This window comes from Gadus chalcogrammus, chromosome 22 (genome assembly GCF_026213295.1).
Source record: "Gadus chalcogrammus isolate NIFS_2021 chromosome 22, NIFS_Gcha_1.0, whole genome shotgun sequence".
NCBI lineage: Eukaryota > Metazoa > Chordata > Actinopteri > Gadiformes > Gadidae > Gadus > Gadus chalcogrammus.
In genome coordinates, this window is record NC_079433.1 from 10,355,839 (window position 1) to 10,383,326 (window position 27,488).

The 27,488-nt window shown below is 45.4% G+C and overlaps 1 protein-coding gene across 2 annotated transcripts; it reads left to right on the forward strand.

The window, feature by feature from the left end:
• The first annotated feature begins 2,347 nt into the window (after window positions 1-2,347).
• On the forward strand, window positions 2,348-23,622 carry angpt2b (angiopoietin 2b). Of its 2 annotated transcripts, none has more exons than XM_056583575.1 (9): window positions 2,348-2,768; window positions 10,066-10,218; window positions 10,947-11,068; window positions 14,022-14,254; window positions 14,589-14,713; window positions 17,639-17,740; window positions 20,064-20,230; window positions 22,928-23,058; window positions 23,421-23,622. In XM_056583575.1, the coding sequence occupies exons 1-9, from the start codon at window positions 2,403-2,405 to the stop codon at window positions 23,579-23,581; spliced, it is 1,560 nt and encodes a 519-aa protein (XP_056439550.1). In that variant the 5' UTR covers window positions 2,348-2,402; the 3' UTR covers window positions 23,582-23,622. The 2 variants fall into 2 exon arrangements, with proteins under 2 accessions (XP_056439550.1, XP_056439551.1); XM_056583576.1 differs by having other exon boundaries at window positions 20,064-20,147; window positions 23,421-23,505.
• Window positions 23,623-27,488: the final 3,866 nt, after the last annotated feature.

Here is a 27,488-nt window from a genome sequence, read left to right on the forward strand (position 1 = left end):
AGTAATATAAAATATCACTTTATTAAATATTGGAATTGCATACATTATACATCACTAAGATGACAATAATAATAGTAATCATTGTCATTGTAACACGCTCTGCATACTTACCCTATGTGTCCTTGAGAATGGGGGATTAGGGCCTGCATGTTGATTACTTTCACTCTTGTGAGTGGAAATCCTTACATCTGAAGAGTGACAAGCATGCAGAGTGGATGACGCACAGAACGTTTAAGACAAGCTGGCTGATTATGGTTGTCATGTTGCGCGTTTCTAAGTTCTAAGTAATTACAGAGACATACAGAGAGAGAGAGAGAGAGAGAGAGAGAGAGAGAGTGATGCAGATAGTAACAGAGACATACACACAGAGAGAGTGATGCAGATAGTTACAGAGATATACACAAAGAGGGAGAGTGATGCAGATAGTTACAGAGATATACACAGAGAGAGAGAGAGTGATGCAGATAGTTACAGAGATATACACAGAGAGGGAGGGATAGAGACAGAGAAATAGAGAGAGATATTTTATATAAGATTGTCAGAGGAAGGAATCTGAGATTATCTGAGCAAAGCTGAGAGTGGCTGGTGTTGGAGTTAACTCAACGAAGAGAAAAAGGGTAAGGGCACTATTTGCATGGTTGTTAGAAACATCAAGTATTCCTGTATTTCAATGACAAACCATAATAGCCATTGGAACACACAGTTGCACTTGTAGGGTTGAAGTGAAAGTGATGAGAAGAAAGAAAGAAAGATAAAAAATTAAAGGAAATGACCATAAATAGACAAGCTCCAGAAATAAGAGAATGGTTCAAAGGTTTTTGTGATTTAATCTACATGGCATCTCTTGCATGGGAAGGCAAGCAAGCAAACTCAAATTTGGGTATCGTATAAACAATGTAAGCTGGCCAGTGTTTGGCTTTGTGCCCACACAAGTGAGTGAATGATCCTCAATCACGGTCACAGGAGATTAAAATCAAAGTCAAATAAGAATATCCTTTATCACCCCACAAGTAATTTTTGCCAGAAGTGTGTGCAAGGGGAACTTAAAATTCATTTTCAAAGGGCAGAGTCTGGGAAGAAAAGATTGAAAAAAAGTAGAATTAGTGAAAAACAGAGAGATGTAGAGGGGAAGGAGTGAGTGGCCAGAGGGAAACACGTGACAACACAATGAGAAAAGTCCTCGTCACTGTGTGTTTTTCCGCTTACCCCCTGCAAACAGGGGGAGCGAAGCAGGGGAGGAAGGGGGTGGCGTGTGTACACCAAGTATGTCTGGTTGTGTGCAAGAGAGAGAGAGAGAGAGAGAGAGAGAGAGAGAGAGAGAGAGAGAGAGAGAGAAAGAGAGAGAGAGAGAGAGAGAGAGAGAGAGAGAGAGAGAGAGAGAGAGAGAGAGAGAGAATGAGTGATTAAGAGTAGGGGAGAGAAAGTCTTAGGGAGGTATGCAGCTCTCTCTCTCTCTCTCCCTCTCTCTCTCTCTCTCTCTCTCCCCCCATCTCTCTCTCAAACTGTTTTAGGGGTATTACCACTTCAGCCTGAGATCCCCCCCTAGCCCCCCCCCCCCCCCCCCCCCCCCACCCCAAAAAAACAACGGGCCATGTCGGGTGCACTCCTCCTCTCCTCTCCTCCACCCCTCTCATCCGCCTCTCCCTGTCTCCGGCTCAGTGTGGGGAAGAAGAGAGAAGTGTGTAAAGCGTGATGAGAGAGAGAAAGAAGGTAAGAAAGAAGGTTCAATGGTAGGGAGAGGAATTTGTAGGTTGCACTTTCCATTTTTTTGTTGCCATTTTTTTTTTGGGGCTTCCTTGAGCTCCCGCCAGAGCGTCACACTTTTAAACATGAGGAAGTAATTTTTCTTTTTTTTTCCCTTCTGTAAATTGCGTTTATCTGAACCAACGGTGGTGAAAAACGGGAGCAGTTGCGTCCTTCAGGGGGGAACCACCGCGCGAGGAAACACACCAACACCGCCCGAGAGAGAGGTGCTGCAGGAGGAGAAGGGGAGGTGGTGGTGGTGGAGGGAGATAATATAGAACAGAGCAACATTGGCACCGGCAGCGGAAAAATAATAACAGAGGAAAACTCTGTTGTTTTTTATTCTACCGGGACAAGCAGGAGCTGAGCGAAAGTGGAAATAGAGAGGTGTGAGAAAAAGAAAACGCGGGAGAGGAGTAAATCGAAGGCAACACAAGACTTGAAGCAAGCCCCGACTCACCTGACGCGCTTGCCAGGTGGGACAGCCTGCACTCTCTAAACCCTCTCTCTCTCTCTCTCTCTCTCTCTCTCTCTCTCTCTCTCTCTCTCTCTCTCTCTCTCTCTCTCTCTCTCTCTCTCTCTCTCTCTCTCTCTCTCTCTCTCTCTTCCTCGCTTCCTTTATCTCACCCTCCTCCTCCTCCTCCTCCTCCTCCCTGGAGATGGTCCGTTGGCGGGCCCTGCTGCTGCTGACCTATCACCTGGCCTCCCTGCTGGCCTCGGCGGCGGCGGCGGGCTCTGAGCGCCAGCGGCACCGCGTGCAGCACGGCCCCTGCACCTACACCTTCGTGCTGCCCGAGCTCGACCACTGTCGCCCCGCCCTGTCACCCCTCCAGGACCTCCCCCAGGGGGCGGCCGACGCCCCGCAGAGGGACTCCCCATCCCAGGGAGGCCCGGGTGTGGGGGACTCCCCCCGGGGGGAGGAGGACACGGAGGGGAGGGCAGCCCGGATGAAGCACGCCAGGCAGGAGAGGAAGCTGGAGAGCCTGGAGAGCGCCATGGAGAACAACACGCTGTGGTTGCGGAGGGTGAGCGATGCCCTCGGTGGGGTCAAACGCGGGCGGTCGGGGATAGACGTGGCGAAGGCTGCTCAGGGAATCTTACGGTGAACTTCCAGAGAGTACCTGCTCCTCCCCCTCCCCCCCACCCCCCTCTCTGCATGATCTCGTTGGCTGTGTTTATTCTGTTGTTCACTGTATTTACGTCAGTGTGCACAGTGCGCCGGCCTTGTCTCCTCGGCCGTCATCAACGCCGTCTACATCTGGCGGCTGAGGATGAACTGCTAGTTCCCATGTTCTTTTCAATATCAATGTTCACGCACCGGGTTCGCTGGCAAAATTGCACAGTTTGGATCCGGGCTAAGGACAGGACTTTAGTGGGGATTAGTGAAGGGTTTTGCTGTGATTTCCCAGATGATCACTGTTTAAATGTTTACTTGTTTTATGAGATGGGAGTGATGTCTGTCTGTATGTGTGTGGATATAGTCAGACTGATTGAGACAGATTGTGTGTGTGTGTGTGTGTGTCTGTGTGTGTGCGTCTGTCCATGTGTGTGTACTGTATTTAAGACCACTGGGCTGCCCAGAAATCCCGATTGCATGAGAAAGAGGAGAGGGAAGATACAGAAAAGATTCTTTGCTAATATTGGATGGCGGAAAGAAATTGCGCGGTCGGTTAAAAACGAATGTAACGTTCCTTCTCACTGCCTGCAATCATAACACAGAGTAGGATCCAGTTCAGTCATGAACTCCCCCAGATAAAGTCCTGCAGGTCGTAGCATTGAAAGTCCATCACCCGGCTGGAGGAAGGCCATGCTTTTCCCCAACAGAACACGTCCTTATCAGTGGGAGACAGTGATTAGCGTGTGTTGTCTGCCAGACCGCTGGCCTGTGTCAGGTCATTTAGCTGTGGTTATTAAGAGGCTAAACTGTGGGGAAGTGATTAAAAAGATCTTCAGAAAACAGTTTTTTTTTGTGGCTAAGATCATGGAGGTACTGTCTGTTTTACTATATTTTCTTGCAAGTACTGGTCAAGAGTTTTTCCCCGGATTGGGAACTAGCACCACCATACCAGAGCCTGTGCACGTTTTGTCTGAGACCGGCGTGGGCCCGTTCAACTTACAGTTTTTCTCAATCGTTTAAACACGTTTTCTGAAACTATAGCTCAATTTCTCAAAACTAAACACAAACCTGAGAAGAGTTAATCATTTTGTCAAAACTACACAAATTCTACTCAAAATTGATTTTTTCCACCAAACAGTAAACACAGCTATTAAATGAATACATCTTAGAGAGCATAAATTAAACACTGGTGTGATCAATTCAAAACACTTCCATCAAAATACTATTTAAGTTACATATTCCAATGTATACAATTGTTTAGAAATAGCTTTCTTTTTTAAAGTTGAAATAAGGTGGTACATATAGTATAAAGACAGTTGCCAAATTGTAATACAATACTGTGAATATATCATATAAATATTGCATTGACACAATCGTATCAGAATAGGATCCAATGCATATTTGTCTATCCAATGAGCTCTAATGGGCTAAACTCACAATCCCAGCTTCCCAGAGTCATAATGTACACCTATAGTTAATGCTGCAACATTGTTCTGACAATACACAAATATTATCTATTTTGGTAAAATACAGTACAGTAATTGCACTGATAAGTAAAATGAAAAACACTACAGTAAGAAAATGTTTAGACTGCCTTTCGGGGGATTTAATGATGAAATCAGTGCAAGTACAATTACAAAAAGGTAACAAAGCATATATATATATTTTTACTGTAATACAGTAAAATTTTCAGCTGAACCGACTGCAAAAAAGTTTTTCGTAGGCCAACAAAAAATAAAAATAAGAATATAAATGAGGTGAAACAGATCTACATGTAAATATATATGTATCGCACCTCCAATCCTGATCAGGCCAAAGGGCCATATCTACAACACAGTAGAGCTCACCGAGTCCTCTTTACTGTAACTCTCTGACACATGATTGAAGTGTTTTGCCAGTTCAGTTTGAACAGGTGAGAGCGGAGTTAGACTTATTAGTAATTAGTTGTTGCGTGTGATCCAGGTGAACCAAGTGTGCTAAATGATGAGAGTTTTGCTTAGAGTTTAGCAAAAATGTGAAAACACTGGAATTGTGCTTCGAGTTTAGCAGTCTGGAGTCTTGTATTTGATACATGAGCTTCAAGTTTTCAGAATTGTGTGAATCGTTCCATTTTTTGTGTGTATACAATCGAGAAAAACTGTAAAAACATGGGCCCGAGCCTGGGTCAAACCAATCTTTTCTTAGTAAGTTGGTTGTCAATAAGTAAACTAATTCCAAGTTGTTTGAATGACCAAAATCTGTTCAGAATTACATGTGGGAAAAACGGTAAAAACATGGGCCCGAGCCTGTGTCAAACCAACCTTTTCTCAGTAAGTTGATTGTCAATAAGTAAACTAATTCCAAGTTGTTTGAATGACCAAAATCTGTTCAGAATTACATGTGGGATCTGACTGAATAGCCAATTTCCTCTCATTTCAAATGGTAACCTTTGATTTGCTGGTGATAAAAACATAATAGACACAAGGAAATCTACAATCAGACTTTGCAGATTATAGAGAAACTAGAATTACAGAAATCTGTTGCCAATTATGCAAAGAATCTTAATGAACACAGAAACTTAATTGTGTCTTTACTACAATACTAAAAAACAAGGATTACACTGGCGAGACTGGCATTGCACGCACATGTTGCAGTGTGCACGCAACCTAACATTTGTCCATAGTTACTTTGTTGTAACCTCATTATTTATCGATTAGAGTGATTAATAAGGGTTAAGGCACAGTGTGTCAAATGTAGAGGCATCTAGCTTTACAGATTTGGCAGAAATGGAATAAAATATTCTTAAATAGGTTTTTATTATTGTATTATCCGATTATTTTTGTTCCTTACCTAAAAAAAATGCCCCGGCGTGTCCTCTTCAATGGAGACCGCCATTATTCTACAGTAGCCCAAAATGGACCAACGGCTCAAGAGGGAATGCCTTTTGACAAAGAGGTTTAGGAAGAGCCATGGCTTAGACGCTTTTGTGATCATTTTCAAGTACTGTCGTTGTGTAGGGGCATTGTAAATTAAGATGTTGTACTTGAGATACGCCAAACCGTGGGCGTAAAAGTGTCCTTGAATGTCAGAGGTGGACATCAACATACACGATGCACAGATTGAGCTCCACAAAGCGCCGGGCCGTGTGGCATTATACTGTAATTGTCCATGAAGCTTAACCCTCTATCGGACCCACCTCATATAGCCAGTGAATACAAGCTTAGGTTCTGTCCTTTCACCAGAATATCCTCAGTCTTTCGAGGATTCAATTACGTAGGAGCTAAACTTCTTCATTCAAGTGTAAAATAGTGTAGCGGATGGTAGTTTGCGGATGAGCGGAATTATGAAGTGGCAGTTCATCCTTTAATACATCTATGCCTTGGCGATGTTTGTTTTTTAGGTTGTTTCCCTGTTCCATAACTAAAGGTACGCTATCAATCTTTCGGAGTAAGTTTGTATCCAAACAAAACGGTTGCACACTGTTATGTTATAAAAAGCAACCTATATTCACGTACCTCAGGGCAAGTCAACATTGGCTTGCAGCGCCAACTGCTTTCGAGATGAATGATCAATGCATATTACAGAGAGCGATAATTGTCTATGAAGGTAGTTGACCACTATGGATGAAATAAGAGTACTATCTGTGAGAAACGTAAATTGGCGGTGACATCCCCAATGTCATATACAACGTATCCAGTGACCATCGTGAATAAGACACGATACCTGATTGTGATTGGTTAAACTGATTTATTCGACGAGAGCATCAAAATTTATCTTGGTTGGATTAAAATGGATATTTCTTTTCCGCAAATCAGTCATACCTACTGGCCCCTAACACCTTACTGGCCAGTACAGGTCAACATAGTTGGGAAGGAAGGATTGGAGGTGGGTGGGGTTTCACTTGGTTGCAATTTGCAACCTCATTGCTTGTTCCGGCAACATTTCACACACTGGACCATTAAGGTTACAATATTATAGGGCATATCATTCAGACTATCACAGAAAATAGCTAACCCCCTTCCTCAATCACAAAATAATTAAAGAAAGATGTTCAGCAAGAGAATCAAACCTTTACTGCCAGTCGCCCACGGAGACATCCATGTTGTAGATGAAACGTTGTTCTTCACGATGTTAAGAACTATTCAACTATTTAAGTTGTTTGTGGGTATATTTTGATCTGAGTGTTTTTTTCATTTATCTAAAGTTATGGAAAAAGATCATGTTTGATGTGAGTTTAAAAACGAAAATGGCTGTTTTTAAGAGTTGAGATCAAATGATGACTTTTTTTCCTGAGTTTGGTGATCCTTTGTTCAGTTTTTTTTAATGGCTTCCATTCTTCTCGATTAATCCCCCTGTCTCACTTCAGCCTTGGCTGGTTTTCATCATGGCTGGTGAATAAAGTTGCTTGTGTGGAAGCCTGCCATGTTCACTGTCAGGTCCTGATCATTGCGTCTCGTCTTGCTCACTCGCTCCGGCGGCACGTGCTTACAAAAACACCAGCTAAACAACACAGGAGGGGCGATCCTGCGAGTGCTGTCTATGCCTTCCTGCTGTGAGACCAGACTTCAATATCACGCCCCCCCCCCGTGCGACCATGTCAAGCATTTACCCTTGTGTGTATCTTAGGTTATGTGTATGGTTTGTGTGTATGTGTTTGTTTGAGCCAAAACTCAACTGCCTCTCCGGGCCCACCCCTCCTGCCTGTTTTTTTTTTTGGGGGGGGGGGTTCATGAGGGCTGCTCACAAGAAGTAGATCAGTCTGAATATGTGCCTTGGATCTCATAAACAGGTCTTGTAAACCTAAAATCACCCAGAGCCAGCAAATAGCTGGGCCACCACCTGTACCGTTACAAAGTTATATGATTTATTCAACGATTCGCCTCCTTGCTTCACAAGGCTAAAGTTCCACACAACCTTAGCAAGAACGCCGATATGCATGTAAGTGAGTATGAGTATTCTGACCTTTGACCCCGTGGTGAAGGCCCCTTTAAACACCTGGCTATGTGTTTCATGTAAAACTGGACCATGTGCCACGGTGGGATAGCCTAAGGGTTTGAGTGTGTGCACGTGTGTGTGTGTGTGTGTGTGTGTGTGTGTGTGTGTGTGTGTAGTTGTGTTTGTGTGTATGTGTGTGAGGGAGAGAGAGAGAGACAGAGAGACTAGAGCAAGAGAGTGGGTTGGGGAAAGAATATGTGTGAGAGGGAATGTGTGCATGTGTTTGTTTGTCTGTGTGTATGTGTCTAAATATGACCCTCTCTTTGGTATTCGATAAAAGAAAACAAACACACACACACGCGCACAAACACAAACACACACATTACTCCTCTGTGGAGTTTCAGAGTTGACCTAGCATCCTATGCCTTGTCCCAGTTGACTTCTCCGGGGAATTCAGAGAGGAGAAACAAGCGATTTCTTTGCTTTTGTTTTTAAACCTCACACAACCTCCCAATATTGTGCTCCGCTCAACTCGTGCTCTCCTCGGGGGGTTGATGGAGTGGCTTTGAAAGTGTTTTTAAGGCGACTTTCCGGAGCCCAAACAGCTTATGTTAATACGGTCATATTATGAGAGATGGCGGTGGCAAGGTAACCCGTGGAGTTGTTGTTCTACCAGCCTAGTTCATTAAGCCAACGACACCTCAAGCGCCACCGACTCACCACCATCAAGACGAAGGAGAAAATACAACAGGCACTACGTTATTCAGCGGTGTTGACAACACACTCGGGTCACAACCTCATTTATTTCAACCTTCAAACCAACAAGGTTGACATGACACATAAATTAGGAGCCGATTCCATGTCTGAGTAAAGCCACCTTTTCCGTGTTTTGGCTTTTGTAAGCCATCAGAGCGGTTCTCATGCTCCTCCATCATAGGAAATCCTCCCTTGTGACGGATTCGTAGACACCCCAAAAAAAACATTCAACATTTGCTGTAACAACGCTGAAGCCTTACAGACACTGAGATGAACCCGGCCATTGCTGACCCCCACTGCCTCTCCCACAACCCCCCCCCCCCCCGCCCCACAAAACCAGACACGCAGCCGGCAAAACTAATTTGGATCCATGTAGACAAGATGTAATGGCTTCTACCAGCGTTAATATAAATGGTTCTGTTTTGGCGGGCAGTGCACCCCGACTTCTGAACTTGAGGTCAATCGAATCAGACAGCTATGATGGAAAGTGTGTGGAAAAGCTCTTTGGACGGACCAGAAGCTTCCGTGAGAAGGAATGTGATCGCGAGCTATCAAGTTGGTTTGAGACGCCGCGGTAATCTCCTCAAAGTCATCTTTCGTATTTGATGAGTTTTTGAAGTATTTTTTCTGGGCTGCTTCTTATCTTTGTCTGGTTTTCATCCGTAGCAAAGATGTTGAAGTTGAGTGTAGGGTGGGGTTGGGAGAAACAGTATGGATACACACAAAAACACAAGCTATGGTATTCTCTTCAATCGTTCGTGGTCGGGGTGCGGTGCCTATGGCAGAAAAATCCCTTTGATCAACTCTCCATATTTAACCCCACCCTCCCTCCCGTTCACTCGACTATTTTGCTGTGACATTTCTCACCCCAAAAAATAGCATTAATTCTCTCTGCGGTTTTCAACCCGTCTTTATCACAAGACCGGCGCTGCATGTCAAACCAAATTGCCCCCCCCCACCCACCACCACCCCAACCGCTGACGTGCAAAACATGGTATATTAAATGCCTGACTGGTGGCTGCGTTTGCCTTCCATGTGCCTCGCTCATGGAACAAGATGGATGGCGTGCTATTTCTAAACCAAGCGTTTTAACATTTCACGCCTTTCCCGCTTCCCAGCGTGTGATTGATTAGAGTTCACACATTCCCCCCTCCCCCCCTCGGAAGTCCCGGAAATGGCACGATTGTCCACCATTGGAATGGGATTGTAGCTGTTTGGGAAACGGCCATTGAACCTTGTTGCACATGGTTTTCAGAAAGGCCATGCTTCCGTGATGGGGGTGGAAGTCATGCTAAGGGGTTTGTTTTGAATGGTGCTCTGGGCATGATTCTTACCAGATTGATGAATGGATGGATTGATTTTGATGGGTGATGAATAGATCGACAGATAGATAGAGAAGCGGATGTGTGGATGATACACAGAGGGATTGATGGGAAGTAGGCCTAGCATCGTTTAGTAGAAAGTCCGATTTTTTTTAAACTTATTCACAGAGAATTGGTGAATAATATATTTGTATTACCTGTGTTTCCGGGCAGTTGGAGAGCTTCATCAGGGAGAATGTGCGCTCCGGTATGGAGGAGAAGAGGAACGAGGTGCACACACAGACGGCGGCCATGTTGGAAATGGGCACCAACCTCCTCAGCCAATCGGCGGAGCAAACCCGCAAGCTGACGGACGTGGAGACCCAGGTGAGTCAACCAGCAGGGGGCAGTGTGGAGCTGTTTGAATGCAATTTGATCAGACACGATGGCTGTGAACCATTTGAACAGACACGATGGCTGTGAACCATTTGAACAGACACGATGGCTGTGAACCATTTGTGCTAAACTCAGGCATAATTTGAGAAGATCATTACATGAATGTGTATTGCCAATATAAGCCTATTACTCAAGGTCGGTGTGGTCCACAGGGGAAGAACAATGGATTTTAAGCAGATTGTGTTTCGCTCTACTGATAGGGGGGCTGACAGTGGGGAAGTTAAGAGAAGTGACTGACAACATGCCAATTAAAACATACAGTGCAATGCAACAACACAGATGTGTTTTCTGTCGTGCCACAGACTTGTTATGACAGTCTGCTGGGGTCGCGGGACACTCCCACCCTAGCCAGGTTAACAAAGAACACCCAAAACAGTGTAAATATCAAAGCCTGTTAGTTTGAGCTTTTGTTTAATCTGCAATTTGCTAGAAAACACAACACAGGTGCACAGCGAGATAATAGCAGCGTTCATCAAAAGATCAAAGCTGAACTGAAACTCTACATGGAGTCTATTAGTAGACAGAACGGCATATCTATCAAGTTTTCATCCGTATACTACATTCATCCATGACTCCCTCTGGGCTGTTCTTGTGCTGCCGGTTGATCCCTCTGTGAGCGAGGGAGGCATCCATTCCTCTGGGTTTGTGGCCGTTGGTAGGTGTTGAACCAGACCAGCCGGCTGGAGATCCAGTTGCTGGAGTACTCGCTGTTCACCAACCGGCTGGAGAAACACATCCTGCAGCAGACCCAGGAGATCTCCCGGCTCAACGAGAAAAACAGGTGAACACACACACACACACGCACGCACGCACGCACGCACGCACGCACGCACGCACGCACGCACGCACGCACGCACGCACGCACGCACGCACGCACGCACGCACGCACGCACGCACGCACGCACGCACGCACGCACGCACGCACGCACGCACGCACGCACGCACGCACGCACGCACGCACAAACACACACACACACACACACACATTCATAGACATAGTCACACACAACAACACAGATTCATTTCGACACACACACACACACATTCATGGCCACACACGCACACTGCACACATACACACATTAATAGTTACAAACCCATAGTCTTGTCAACAGACTAATTTCCCACAGATCGACAGACATACATTGACACACACACACACACACACACACACACACACACACACACACACACACACACACACACACACACACACACACACACACATAGACAGACACACACACACACACACACACACACACACACACACACACACACACACACACACACACACACACACACACACACACACACACACACACACACACACACACACACACACACACACACACAGTGATTGAGTCCTAGTCTTACTGTATTTGACACAGAGAAGAAACATATGGGCTCATTTATCCCCAGAAGTGCACGCTGTATCAACAATCAAACTTGATCTTCATCAGAGTTGATCGTTATTAATGGTGTTAAACAATTGTTTTCCATACAGTAGGGCTTTAAAGCCAACTGCCCAAACACTTGCAGATGGGATCCACAGGGGTGAACCCTCATGGTTAAGGGCTGTCAAGCACTCAGCGGGTGTGTGCATTAATGTGTGGCTGTGTGTCTGTGTGTGTGTTTGTGTGTGCACGATAATGAGTGAGTGCATTAATGTTTGTGCGTGTGTGTGTGTGTGTGTGTCGTTGTTTGCAAATGCACTGCATGTGTGTGGGAGGTACCATAACGTGTGAATATATATGAAAGGGGTTCCCATGTCTCCTATTAAATGAAACAAGGGCGGTACTCCGTCTGGTCCAATCATAAAAGCAGGGGGGTCAGGACGGGTCGCCTGGCAGCGAGGGGGGGGGCGTGGCCCTGGTATCTGGTTGTTTGTGATTCCATCCAACTGTGAGTATGTGAGAGCTGGGGCCTAGACTCCTGTTACACATCCGATTGGAATCCAGAGGGAGCTAGGACCTGCTCCTTTCTATGTTGTACATATATATATATATATATATATATACATCTATAAGGACCTGGCATATACATTGATGTAACACCTTTAAGGCTCAGTTATGGTTCCACGTCGATGCAACGCAAGGACCACGCCTCGACGCCTCGACACCTCGACGCAGTCCCTGTTTTGGTTCTGTGTCAGGTTTTAGTGGAACCATAACTAAGCCTTTACAGTACAGTACCTATGCAGGGCACACTCTGAGGCAGAACACGTTAGAGTGAGGGTAGGGTCGGTGGGTTGTTGGGGAGGGGGCAGCGGCCCCCTGTGGAGTAGAAGAAGAACAGAAGAGCTTCAGTGGTCACCACCACTTCTGGATCCTGCAGAACAGAGAATCTCAGAAAATCTCTGATTTCTAAAATGGAGGATGAGGAGATGCGTTTTGTTTTGAGTTTGGGTTCTCGTGAACAACATTGGCTCGCAGAGTTGGAGGAGGCAGCCGTTCCGTTCCGTGATACATGAGATTTAAAAATGTAGAGACGTTTTGTCTTCATGAAAATGCGCTCTGTATGATGATGAATTCAGACAAAGGAGATGCAATAAGATGATGAATGTTGAGATGAAAATTCAGGTCGCTGCTAAAACAGGCTCCTCTGACTCAAACTTTCTTTTCAGATTGTGGTCAGGTGACATATGAGTTGACTCCAAGTTCATGAATACAAAAACCCATAAAATATATATAATAGAATTTCTCCTCTGCATAAGACTCCTCCCACACAAAAAAGTACATATTTCTTTCTGCTACTTCATCACTATGATCCCTTGCATGCATGAGATTAAATAAACATGTTTCCATCTGGCCACAGCATGAACGGAGACCCCAAAAGTAGCTTGTTCAACGTGGGGGGCTGGAGTTGATTCAAAAGTAACCCCAGAGCTGTGAGTCAAGCCCATAAAGATCTTGCCCAAAGATTTATGATGTTCATTTGGTGCTGAGGGTGTGGAGCAAACAGACATGAACCAAAATGACAACCCAACACACACACACACACACACGTACACGCACACACGTACACGCACACACGTACACACACACACAAACGTACACGCACACACGTACACGCACACACCCACACGTGCGTATCAATGCACCAACAGACCGACACACATGCACACGCACACACACACACACACACACACACAAACACATATACACACACACACAAACACACGCAGGTGACTGTCAGCTTGTTGAATTATGGCTGTGATGGAGGGGCATTACAGGTTGCCTACCTGTGATGGTCTCAGCCGTACTGCTGTATGTGTACCCAGCGAGACTCTACTCTATTCTAAGGTCTATATATCATCCATCATCACACACATGAGGGCCACTAAATCTTACTTTTATTTGCAAAACATCCACTTTCAACCCCAGCCATAACATAAAGCTAGCTATAACTCCAACCTTAGCCCTCACTCTAGCCCTAGCTCTTATCCAAACCCTTGCCCTGTCCCTAACTCTAACACAAACTTTAGCCCTCATTCTAACCAAAACCCTTGCCCCATTCTTTGCTGCAACTCTGATGCAAGCCCATAACCCGCGCCCCTCATCCTAGCTCCGACCGCAACACAAGCCTTCACCCTAACCTAACACAACCCTAGTCCAAACGGCAACCCCAAACAAGAGTGAGCTAAGGAGATCTCATGTCACGCCTCCTTTCCTTCTCTCTCCTTCTCTCCCCTTCCTCCCCTCGACTGATGTTCTTGGACTGCCCTGCCCCCCCCAGTTTCCTGGAGCAGCGGTTCTCGGCGCTGGAGTCCCGCTACGGCAGGGAGCTCCAGGGGCTGCAGCAGGAGAAGCAGCAGCTGCAGGAGCTCCTGGACAGGCAGAGCCTCCTGGTGGGACAGCTCCAGGGGGAGGTGGACGGCTCCACGGCCAACAGCTCCATGCTGCAGAGGCAGCAGGCCCTGCTCACCAACTCTGTTCAGCAGCTGCTGGCCATGGTCAACCACTGCAATGGTAAACCCCCTCCCAGGGGAAATGGGAGCACACACACTCAGTAGACACACGTGGCCAACGTGGCATGGGATGTGTTTTTTCCAGACAGCTCATCAAAGAGCCGACGGTGGTTAGGCATGTCTAGATATTCCAAATCCAGTCCCTCTCAGAACCCTTGCCTAGTGATTAGACTGAAACCTTAGAGACATTATACTGGATTATTTTTTTGCTGGTAAAGCACATGTTTGATGACGTATGTAAAGTTCAAAGGTGACCAAGTCCATTGCCTGACGCCAACTTGAGCTCTCAGTCGTATTTATAAAAAGCAGGTGCTCATCTGAAAGTGTATTCACAGAGATCGCCACAACGGCAAAAGAGGAGCAGGCCAGTTTCAGAGACTGTGCAGACATCCTGCGTTCCGGAGTGAAAGACAACGGGATATACAGCATCCGCCTCCCAAACTCCAGCCAAACCGTCAAGGTGCTGTAACGTTACACATAAATCCAATGACCTCTTCCTCTAAATATCACATACATTCTAGGCATTGTTGCGAAACATTTTATCATTGCTGATATTAAGCACGTATCCTTCCTTCATATTACTGATATTGATTTATAGTGATACTGGCTGCAGTGTCCAACCTTATCCACTGTGACATTCAGAAGCTTCATTATTATTATTATGGGCTTCGTTGAACTCAGACAAACGATTCGTGCAATGACATTCTCCAAACTTTTCCTGGCACAGTCGTCTACGGAAATGTCATGCCTTTCGTTTTGTGGGAGGTAGCATTACAAACAACAGGCACATCAGGCCCTTCAGGTCTCTGGATTCAGCAAGTGTATGTGTGGAGTAAATTGCATATAGAAACATATAGCATATAGCTTAGCCACCCAATAGTAATTCGCTATCATTAACCTGACCGCGAGCCTATGAGGTTTCCTCAATCAAGACACGCATTCCGTGGTCAGATCTTTGAGTTTTTCCAGAGAAAATAAAGTTAGCAAAAAACAGGTTGACATGCCTCTGCACCACTGGTTGGCTGGTACAACTGCCTCTTTCCTCCCCCTAAATCCCTCCCTCCCTTCCTGGTTCTTCTCATTTCCTGTGGGTCAAATGAGCCAGTAGTTTGGCATCGGAGCCATGCGTTTCCTGCCAGACACGGGCCGTACAGATTGCGATAGATGTCAGTGCTTTCCAGCTGTGTTTTCTGCCTTCAGTTCGTGCCATTTTATTTCACTGCAGCTGGCAAAAAATGGGAGGTTGTAATAATGTGGGGCAGATTAAAATCGGCATCTTTTTTATATTTGGTGTGTCGGTTTTATTTAGTTGGACAAGGGACAAGCATGCACTTTCCATTTGAAATTTATACTTCCTTCATTAGGAGCGCATGAATAAGAGAGAGAAAAGAGCCGAGACAGATTTCCCTTTTTAGATTGATGAATGCAAAACGGAGTCGTTAAAATTATAAACGTGGCTACATAAAAATGCTCAGAAAAAGAACCCTAAAGCCTAATGAAACTGCTGGAGGCCATAAAAAAACAAGTCATATAATACCCAAGTGGTCAGGATTTTGCTCATAAATGATTGTAATCAATAAATTTTGGTAAAGGTATAATAAATATTTATCCGCTCCAAATCAGTATTCAATACATTGTCTTGCTCTCTAATGTACCAAATAATAACACAGCACATCGGAATTCAGCCCAACCGTCTGACCCTGATTAACAATGTCCTATTCTGGCCCATATTTCATAACACCAACTCATTTGGCATAATTTTTCCCCAAGCAGAAGATAGCGAGTTACGACAGCAAAATTAATGGCATCCAAGAAGACCTATCCTTAACACCCACAATCATCAATTTTTAAGTCCACTCTGCAGCTATTCTGAGAACACAACTGGAATCAATCAGGAGGAAAACGGGTAGGTGGGTGGGATATTCTTGTATCTTAGCAACCCCCTATATGTGTCCCTATACGGACGCCAACGCAACCGGTTTTCTAACGATTGCTATCCTCAACTTCAAAATCAACTTCAAAACTTAAAAGATAAACTATTTTATTACAATGGTCAACAGTCTCCACAGAGGCCATGTCTAACCCAAACCATGTGCTTGCATTAAACAAGTTATGAAGTCTTAAATCAGATTATCTTTCGTGAGGAATGAGGGGGTGTTTTCCCTGGTTAATCGGTGCTTCCGGTCTAGGGATTATTATCTGACAGAGGTATTGTCTATCAACATTCAACAGAATACAGAAGCCAAACATTTCATCAGAAAACTACTGGTTGCAAACATTGCATTGTTTTTCGTCAAAGTTGCATTTCTGTTGGGCTAAGCCATCAGCTGTTTGGATAAAATGCGTTTGAATTGAAAATATGGCAGTAGCAAAATCCAGTTAGCTGAAAACAAATAAAATACACAAATGATAATGCCACAATATTACAATTACAAAATATTACTTTTACAGCTGAGAGATCTCACATCTACATATCTGAAAGGAAAACTATGTCATGCCATGACAAAGCCAATAAAAATGATTTGTTGCATGTGTTGGTGTGTATGTGAGTGTCTCTTGCGAGTAACTGTGCATCATCATTTTGTGTGCGTGCTTGTGCGTGCGTTCTTGCGTGTGCTATAAAAAATTAAAATTAAATAGCCGTCCAACAAGAGTCTTTGATAACGGAGGACACTGACATGTTCATTTTCCCATCTCGCCTTGATCATGTCAATGCGTGACACCCATCCCCTCCTTCCCCTCACCACCACTCTCTCTCTCTCTCTCTCTCTCTCTCTCTCTCTCTCTCTCTCTCTCCCTTGCTCTCTCTCTCCCTGTCTCTCTTTCTTTCTCTCTCTCTCTCTCTCTCTTTCTCTCCCACTCTCTCTCTCCCTCTCTCTCTCTCTCTCTCTCTCTCTCTCTCTCTCTCTTTCTCTCTCTCTCTCTCTCTCTTGCTCTCTCTCTCTCCCAGTCTCTCTCTCTCTCTCTCTCTCTCTCTCTCTCTCTCTCTCTCTCTCTCTCTCTCTCTCTCTCTCTCTCTCTCTCTCTACCTCTCCCTCTCTCTCTCTCTCTCTCTCTCTCTCTCTCTCTCCCACTCTCTCTCTCTTGCTCCCTCTCTCTCCGAGGCCTCGGTGGCATCGTTCCACTGCCTTGTTCCCGCCAGGTGTAAAACGTCATCTCTTTTCCGCGCTTCCTCTGCATCCAGTGATGCAACCATCTTCTTCTGTATTTGCATGTTTCACATTTTCTATGCTGTCGCTCTTTTTTCTTCTCCTCAACCCCCCCCTCTCTGTGAACTCAAACTCAGCGCTGTCTCTGCAACCTGAACCCGTTCAACCGAAGCAAATCAGTAAGCCCCGACCCCCTCCCCCGGTCGCCCTCTCCCCTCCTCTGGTTCTCTCGGCAGGTGTTCTGTGACATGCAGACCCGCGGAGGGGGGTGGACCGTGCTGCAGCACCGGCGGAACGGCTCGGTGGACTTCCACCGCGGATGGAGCGACTACAAGGCGGTACGCTTCTGCTGACCCCATCTCAGACGTAGTGTTTCTGTACATCCTGGTAGGGTGGGGGGTGCTTGTTGTGTCTGACTGCCCCCCCCCCCCCGCAGCCCAGTCTTACCCCCCCACCCTTCACAATCCTCATGTTATTGCACCTGCTCTCTCTCCAACTCTCTGTCAAACCCCCACACATCAACGCACACACACACACACACACACACACACACACACACACACACACACACACACACACACACACACACACACACACACACACACACACACATCAACACACATTCTGCATTTCCCTGATCCATGGAGCACTGTCTTTTATCCGTCATCCAAGTCCCAATGGCCTCTCTATCCTTCTCTATCACCCTCTCTCTCTGCCGTTCTCTCTCCGGAAAATTGTTGTGAAAATATGAGTGGTTATGAAAGATGAGCCCTGAGCAACAAGTGCTGACAGCAAATAACACTGCAGTACACACGAGTCCCTCATCCTGGGGCCATTCCTCGACCTGACCACAAAAAACACGCTTTAGTGCGCTGTTACGCAACAGTGTGCCAGACTTGCCGCAGCAGTGCAGTATAACTGCCCCCCATGCGAGCCTCAGTGCCGGCGAGACGTTATGCGATCCGTCAATCGACCCCAACTCTTGTGTTCAAACGACAAAAGAATGAGAAGAAACAATTAGGACTCTAATTCAATTGGCCCAACGTGCTAATGAGTGCGGTTTGCCTGGGGTTTTTGTGATTGAAATTAAAATTGAAATGCTTTTTCAACCTTCCTCAGCTGTTGAACTCATATGGCTTGGCACGGAAGAGCGATTGAGTGAGAGCAGATGAGGAAGGGCAGGTTAGAGAGAAATAAAATGGATTTATTGGACTCATATCTTTACAACCGTATGATCAATATGTTAGCTTGTTTAGTGGTTTTGCGGAAGTAGATCGGGTAGTTTGTTGTTTAGATGGCACCGTGGCACTGTGTATGTGCGGAAGTGCTTTCCTTGACCCTTAAGACACATGCCATTTAAAATCATGCCACGGTTATTAGACGTGACAAACAACCATCTGTTTGCGCTAAAGATAAATGAGGCCCCTGACTTACATGATAGATTGATGAATACAATTAGAATACAATCGCCTAAACTGCGATAGTAATTGCTTTCCATCACCTCTCATCCAAGTCTCTGCAAATAGACTTGTCTTTATTCATTCGTATTACTATGGGGTGACAGGCCTCGTTTCAATTACAGAATTGACTCTATACAGCTAATCACTCCCTTCAAAGATTGTATCTGATTACATTTAATATTGTTCCATTTGTTCAGTTCTTTTCTATTTCAATACAATATATATATATTATAAATATATATTTTTTTACTTTGCCTTAAGGCTCAAGGGAACCAAACTCATTTTATTTTAATGTTATTTTCATTATATGAATTTAATTACATTTCACCTTGCCTTGATAAGTGAATCCTAACTGTCTGATCACTTTCAGACAATGCCATAACAGAGAAACCAAAGAGAAAACCTTTTTTTTAATATATACTGTTACTGAATATATAATTTAAATTATTGTATAATCCCAAGAAAATGAGAATTGGTGTGTTTCGATCATTTGAGCCCTACATGTGGAGTCGGTCCTCTTCCACGGAGGCCGCCATGTTTAACCGCCATTGTTTCTATAGTAGCCCAGGATGGACAAACAGCTCTAGAGAGAACGCGTTTACAAGGAATTAAATTTTTGGCTAAGCGTTGTAGGAATGATTTGGGAGTATTATCTCTATGAGCGATGTTGGAAAAGAAATGCAACACACACCGTGGCATTATACTATGCTTCCAAAAAGCTTAACCATCTTGGACGCAGACATCAAAATCACTCGAAGGTCAGGAGCTCAACACAGCTTCTATATATATATATATAGACTGTATATAATGCCACAGAGTGTGTGTATATATATCTATATATATATGTGTCCTCAAAGCTTGACCCTCTTTGGAACATGGACACAAACCGCTGTACAGATGGAGATCTACACATCCAACCACGTCTCAATTTGTGAACAACTCAGTTTAACACACTGGCCCTTAACTATGAAGAATGGCGTCACATGGATTTGGGGTTGGAATCGCATTGCAATAAAATGGTACATTTCACGTCTTCAATATTTCCTTTTTGATAAGGCAGCAGTTTTGGGCTTTTTACTCTCCTTGATTAGGAGATGGGATGGAGACACTCACTGTGGGCTACTGGGTAAAAAAAGCAAAGGCGTCATTAACGTGAATCCCACCTCTTTATCCCCCCCCCTCTCTGTGGCCACACCCCCAGGGCTTTGGAGATCTGTCCGGAGAGCACTGGCTGGGGAATGACATCATCCACCAGCTGACCAGCTCCCAGGACTACAGCCTGCAGGTGCGTCTGAGGGACCGCGGCGGCAGCGAGGTCTTCTCCCATTACGACCACTTCCACGTGGACGCTGAGGACGCCAACTACAGGTCGACTTTCAATCATTTACAATTGACCAATACAATTGTAAAAACTGAACTAGAAGTGTAAACAGTGAATAACATAGATGGGTAAAAGTAATAATTGGAATCAATATTATGGGTTGGATTTTAATATGTTGTGGGTTACTATTATTTACCGTGTTATTATGTTTTTCAGCATAATTATTGGTGCAGTTCTTTTATTGCATAAGTGATTGCTCATCATCAGAGTTCTGAGATTAGTTGAACCACACTACAATTACCACCTTGCAATAAACAATTTGATTTTGATAATAATACAATTCAATATAATACAACAACTGTGAACCCGGGGCAAACAAGAAGCTATTAGCCAATAGCTTATTTACAAGCTCAATCCTATGACCACACTGCCATTCATTTTCTGTCACTCAGATATATGAGTTAAAGGGGACTTATTATACCACCAGGTGTGAGTGTGATTAGCCTTACAAGCCGTTTCGAAAATCTGCCTAATATGACATCACTAGTGGGTGTGTCCACCTAGATCTGTGCTGGATAGATCTATCTACCAGCCTACCCAGTGGACTGAAGTAAACATTGCTCATCTATCCAGCACAGATCTAGGTGGACACACCCACTAGTGATGTCATATTAGGCAGATTTTCGAAACGGCTTGTAAGGCTAATCACACTCACACCTGGTGGTATAATAAGTCCTCTTTAATAGAAAGGCAGGCTGCTGCTCTAATCTACCGTCATTGTTTTCCCACTATCATGCTGCGGCAAATCTCCATGGGTGGCCTCTTACGCGGGGAACAGGATAAAAGGAAAACACCCAGTATTACCAACAAACTGCCAGGAAACTATTGAGTCACGGAAACCCATTGATTCTCGGGAATCTATGAGTAAAAAAAATACTAAAACAAAGAATCACAATTCTTGAGCCAGACGAGGATGTTTTTAAGTGAGCAAAAACCTTCCCCAGAAATGTTATTTCACCAAACAATTCTCAGATAATGCGATGATGAGATCTACTCATTGCGTGCGAGTGCTTACTCCCTCTCTTTTGACATAATCAGTGGGCAGTCAGTCAGTTTAGTTGATTTCAACAAAGTTGTAAGCGTGAGTTCCCTCTCTGTCTGAGAGAGGCCACCTGTTCAGTCAGACGTCATCCTTGTACGAAGCCAGCTACTTCTTGTGTGAGCTTTTCTTTGTGAGCTTTTTTTTTTTCCCTCACACACACACACACAATGTGTGTGTGTGAGGGAGAGAGTGTGAATATCTTTACGAGCTAAGGATGCACCAGTTTTATAAGTTTGCTGTGCAATCCTGGCTTTTGGACTGGACCCATTGAGCCAGAGGCCTGTGGTCCACGCAATCATTCAGCCAATGAAACCTCTCTCTCGCTATAAAAAATTAAAATTAAATAGCCGTCCAACAAGAGTCTTTGATAACGGAGCACACTGACATGTTCATTTTCCCATCTCGCCTTGATCATGTCAATGCGTGACACCCATCCCCTCCTTCCCCTCACCAACATTCTCTCTCTCTCTCTCTCTCTCTCTCTCTCTCTCTCTCTCTCTCTCTCTCTCTCTCTCTCTCTCTCTCTCTCTCTTCTCGCTCTCTCTCTCTCTCTCCCTCTCTCTCTCTCTCTCTCTCTCTCATCCAGGGAGGTCCTCAGAGCACCTCTTTCTTCAATCAGCATAGGATGATACATTTCAGGAAATATTAGCACAGTACAATAATACTGGAAAGTGTCATCTGTGCGGGGGAAAATGATCCTTTCACAAACAAGATAGTCAAAAACACGAGGCATAGCCCCCGTGTTGATTTGTATTGACACCGAGCTATACGCCAGCTCATACCACTGTTCCTGTCAAGCCGGCATGCAGCACACAGCTCGAAGTTGTGTGTTTCACCCCATCTCAGCAATTACCTACTACAATTTTCCAAGCATCGTCTCCCTCCCCGACCCCGTGGCCCCCATAAGCCACGAGCACAGCCTCCTCTCTCCCACTTAAGTGGCCGGAGACGCACGCGCCGTCTGTCTACAGCCCAGGAGTTCGGCGGTCAATGCCCTCTGAACTTAGGAGCTGTCGGGGGGCAGGGGGAGGCAGGGGAGGAGCAGATTCGTCTAGTCATCCCAGACCACGTGCTCCGGGGGGCTGCGGATAAGGTCACATTCTCTGCAGGGGGGGAAGGGACTGATGCTTAGCACGCCGAACGGTGGGGTGAGACACGGTGCAGACAGCACTCCACCTCGTGAACTTCCCCTTCAAACATAAACCGGCCCACTCATGCACCGCACACACACACGCACGCACACACACACACACACACACACACACACACACAATGCAGAGACACAGTTAGACGCAGTTACGCACTCACAGACAGATGGACACTGGCACACACACACTCTGCAAGAATAAAACAATAAACAGCTTGTACCTCTAGGAATTCTGTGAGACAAATCATCCATTTCCCTCCAAAAAAAAAAGTGATGCGGAGATAATAAAGAAAGAATGGTGGTTTCGTCTCACACTCCTTAATCATTGTTGCATAGCAACCCCATCCCGCTGGGCTCCGGCTTAGATCCTGCCGTTCCATGGCAGCTTCACTTTGTTAGGTGACACGTTTTTTCATCCAACTTTAATGCCACTTTCTCTTTTGTTGCTAAAAGCCTTTCATGTTTTTTTTTTGGCGGGGGGCCTTTATTTTATAGCCTCCACGCCCAAGGGTTCAGCGGCACAGCGGGGCGCACAAGCAGCCTGACTCACTCCGGCACGGCCTTCAGCACCAAGGACAGGGACAACGACGGCTGCACCTGCAAGTGTGCGCAGATCGCCTCTGGGGGTAAGGAGACGGGGAGCGCCTTCCCTCTCCGCTCGCTCTTAATTACACTTCGACCCATTATTTCTCATTCTTTGACGCAAACGGCCCCGAAGGGCGTCTCAGCGCATCTGCCAGCCTTCATACATATATTTAGTCGTTCAGCAGAGACTTTTTTAAAGCAACTTATAGTATATCGTTGGACATATTCGTCTGTGATGAGCAGGTGGGGGAGTAAAGGGGGGCTGCAGGGGGGGATGGGAGGAGGGGGGTAATCATCCAGTTCCTTTCAGCTGGGAGTGAAACACCCTGACCCTTCTATCTGAATCCAATTTAAATCATGCAGACATGAGTTGATCCTGACCCCCCCCCCCCCTTGTTTTCAGGCTGGTGGTTTGAGGCCTGCGGTCCATCTAACCTGAATGGGATGTACTACCCGGCATCCTCCACTGTGGTCAGCTACAACGGCATCAAGTGGTACTACTGGAAGGGCCCCAAGCTGATGGCTACCATGACAACCATGATGGTGCGCCCGGCAAACCTGTAGAGCCGGGAACATTCTGTTCATTTGCTGTGTGTGTGTGTGTGTGTGTGCGTATGTGCGTATGTGTGTGTGTGTGTGTGTGTGTGTGTGTGTGTGTGTGTGTGTGTGTGTGTGTGTGTGTGTGTGTGTGTGTGTGTGTGTGTGTGTGTGTGTGTGTGTGTGTGTGTGTGTGTGCGTGCGTGCGTGCGTGCGTGCGTGCGTGCGTGCGTGTGTGTGTGTGACTGGGTGTGTGTGGGCATCGGCCTGTGTGTGTGTATATGGTGAGGTGGGCATGGTTGCGGTAAGACGAATGGTTAAAATGGAACGCAGCCCCCACCGGGAGACTCTTTGAACGCGGAGCCTCAGAACGGACATTGGGACACTTAGGATTCCTGTCTAACGACTTAAACAGAACGATGTTCCGGAGTCCCAGTGAAGAAACTGAAATGCACTGAAAAGTACATTTCCATGAAGTGCCGAGTCTATTATTGAAGAAAACATATTTAAAAATGATTGCTAACCATTGAGCTCATGAGCTAGTAAGATATTACAGTCTATAGTGATTTTTTCATGCATTTATTTTCAAACATTTGTGTTGGTCCCATTCTTTTTATTCTAACGGCATTTTACTATCGCAGTGGCAAATTGCTTTTTTTTTTACCCTCCATTTAAATTTTAAAGGACCATCCTTGATGTGTCTTTTAAAAGATGCATTTACAAATCAATGCCGTCCCCAGTTAGAACTCAAGCCAAAAAAAATCATCTGTTTAAGACCATGCCTTCAAATGCGTTCTTTATGGTATACTTTAATGCTTAAATAAAAGTGCTACTTTTTACCCATGTGTACAACACAAGCTGCAGCTGGGTCCTGCAATTAATCGGAGTAAAATAATAAGAAAAAACGAGGTCGTCTTGCGCACTTAGTCCGGTGACTCATTGAGAACCGCTCGGTGCCTGGAGACCCATTGGCAACAGGATGGGTTTATCCCCTGCAACAATGGACCCATGCGCCTGCCTCCGTCAAGCGGGCACAGCTTGTGAGTCCACCGTGTGGGATAATAAGCATGAGTCATCGGCAAATGGACAACATGCTGCTTCTTCATTAAAATCTGTGGGGCTCTTGCAATCGTGCAAACTAACGAAAAAAAGAAGAAGAAAGAATGTGAAGGAAATCACAGATCGGCTTCGATTGTCAAAGTTCCCCGGGTGCTAATGTGGGATAGTGAATGCAGTCTCCTAGCAGTGCACTGAATGCAGTAGACATCGGAAAACTGACCGACCAACACATACACACACGTACACACACCAATACACACCAAAAGTGTGCAACCAACCGGGTATACTCCCTGACCCCTTGGCTAATGGGGTTTCTAGTGACCTTGGGGGTGAAGATGGGGTGATGAATCACAGTGTGTTGGGGGGGTCCGGGTTGGGAGAGGGCAGGTTACGGAGCACCCTCTCTCCGGGCAACTGGCTGAACCGGTCAGCATTAAGAGCCAGCTCGAGTGCTTGTGTTCCAGTCCAGTGGAGCAGCCATCTTCTCTGGGTCAGGCCTTCCGCCTCCGGTTCTCCATTCAGCCCCTTATTTGATGTACAATAAAAACAACAAAAACGTATTATGATTATTATTACTAGGATTAGTGGATGTGGAGGACAGGGCACAATTGAGAGCTAAAAAGAGGGATGGGAGTTTGTGTGTGTTATGTATGTTCTCATGTTCTGTGTGTGTGTGTGTGTGTGTGTGTGTGTGTGTGTGTGTGTGTGTGTGTGTGTGTGTGTGTGTGTGTGTGTGTGTGTGTGTGTGTGTTTATATATTTCTTGCACAACGTGTGTGTGTGGTGTGGGGTGAGTTTCTGCTCCGCCAGAGCCTTTAACTTCACTGGGAATTCATCAGGCAACGCTAAGATAGACAGATTGATGGAAAGATGCAGAGGGATGAAAAAAGAGAATTATGGAGCAGCGACGGCCAGGCAGCAGAGAGTGATGGAGGGACCGCAGTGAAGGCTTTGTCCCCTGCCTACTGTCTGCATCAGTGTCTTTAATTTACCCAGGGGTTATGATGCCTGGCGGCTAACACGGATGGATTGGTAGTGTGGTGATAGGATGGCGATGAGGTGTGGGGTAGTGTGTGCGGGGGTGTATTTAAGGACTTGCTGTAGATTTACCTTACAACCAAACCACTATTGTTGAGTAAAGGCAGGCTGCATCAGTAATGCAGTATGCTGTTCGATATCCTGTTTAGTGTTTGTTTTCTCGGCAGCTCTTAAGAGAAATTGGAGGAAGACTGAAGCCGTGGACCGGTAATGCCACTATGATCCACTTGGGGGCACTGGTAGCATGCTTTCTCGTCTTTTCCGCAGTTGTTGCTCCCACTATTTCATGCTCTCTTTCCCACCACAGGTCTGAATTACATAACGTCTTCTTAAACATCATCTGCCCTGCACTCCCGTTGCTCCTATCAGACGGGCTGTTTAGGTCAAACGTGTGGACTGAAGAGGGTGTTTGTTGCGTCAGGACAATCCCAGCTCATCTCAGGAAATGAGGCTCTCCAAATCACAGCACGCGAAGACACGATGTGGAATAAGACAGAGGGAGATAGTATTTTGATACCAAATTGTTTTTGCTTTTCTTTCGAGTTATGGCTCAACTAAATAAAAACTATCCTTCTATAACCGCTTGTATTAATACAACAAATCAAATCGAAGTGGTTAATGTGTTGTTTTGCAATTGGGGACACCAGCCAACGTGGAGGGTCGTACTCCATTAACATCATACATCCCCTCTTACTTCATTAGGTTGAACTTTTCATTTTGCCAACCAATGTATTGATAAATAGCCTCTTCGTTCATATTGTATCTTCTTCAACTCTTCTGCCTCTCATCTTATTATTTATTATTCAGTGAAAATTTGAGAGAAACTTTATCCCTAAATATTCCTTTACCTTGAGATTTTACATGGTAGATGGAACGTCCTAGGATATGTATGCATACATATTCCTGTTAGGAAATCTATGTTTCTGTGTGTGTGTGTGTGTGTGTGTGTGTGTGTGTGTGTGTGTGTGTGTGTGTGTGTGTGTGTGTGTGTGTGTGTGTGCAGGGCCGTCGGACTGCGGGGGAAAAAATAAAAAAATGTTTTTTATTTATTTTGAATTATCCTGATTTTGCAACAACCCTCTAGTATGGATCAATCGTTTAGATCTATTCAGCTAATTAGTAAATTATTTCCCTGAACCAACATATTGGCCCCCAGATCAAAAGATTCTACGGCCAAATAGTAAACAACACACCTTTGATAGGCATTCATCCTGTTACCAATTGTATGATTTCTCTGTAACCCGACTAGTTACAGGCATTTCATTGCATGGTAAAATATTGGTTTGGCATAGCACCGTGACATTGATTCATCCTACGAATATAATTTCCATTTTCTAACATTGGTTCTCACGAGAGCGACAGCAGTCTCACTGCGTACCCGACAACAAGGGTCTATTTCTGTCTCCCTTTGCCCCGTCCAAAGTCAAGGCCAATCAGAACGGGTTTCGCTTGTCACAAGGCCAAATGCCATGCTCAGTGCAATTACTGCTGTGATTGGCTTGAATTGGCCATTAGTACTTGTCTAAAGTCGGTGTCTAAGAGCACGCATCACAGACAGGTGTGTTCAATCACACCTCATTGGTGCTGCCTTAACGGCAGGACCTCGTTAGGCCGCTAGCCTTGACTCATTCTTGGGGTACTCTTCGGCGCAGACTGACACAATTATCGGCTAAGGAAGTAGCATAATGTCAAATGGGTTTGGGATCAGAGCGTGAGGGATCTCTCGCTCTTTTTTTTTTACGGTAATGGGATACACCGATGTATCTGTACTTTGCAGTTTGTCCGTCTTAACCAGATTCAGGCGAGTTGTTCAATTTCAAGTTCATTATTGTGCGTCC

Bases quoted from the DNA above. Each gene is read 5' to 3' on its own strand.
- angpt2b (XM_056583575.1), top strand. From the start codon at position 2,403: ATGGTCCGTTGGCGGGCCCTGCTGCTGCTGACCTATCACCTGGCCTCC. The intron at 11,069-14,021 runs GTGAACACACAC...TGCCCCCCCCAG, and splicing joins CGGCTCAACGAGAAAAACAG to TTTCCTGGAGCAGCGGTTCT. The intron at 14,714-17,638 runs GTGCTGTAACGT...TTCTCTCGGCAG, and splicing joins ACTCCAGCCAAACCGTCAAG to GTGTTCTGTGACATGCAGAC.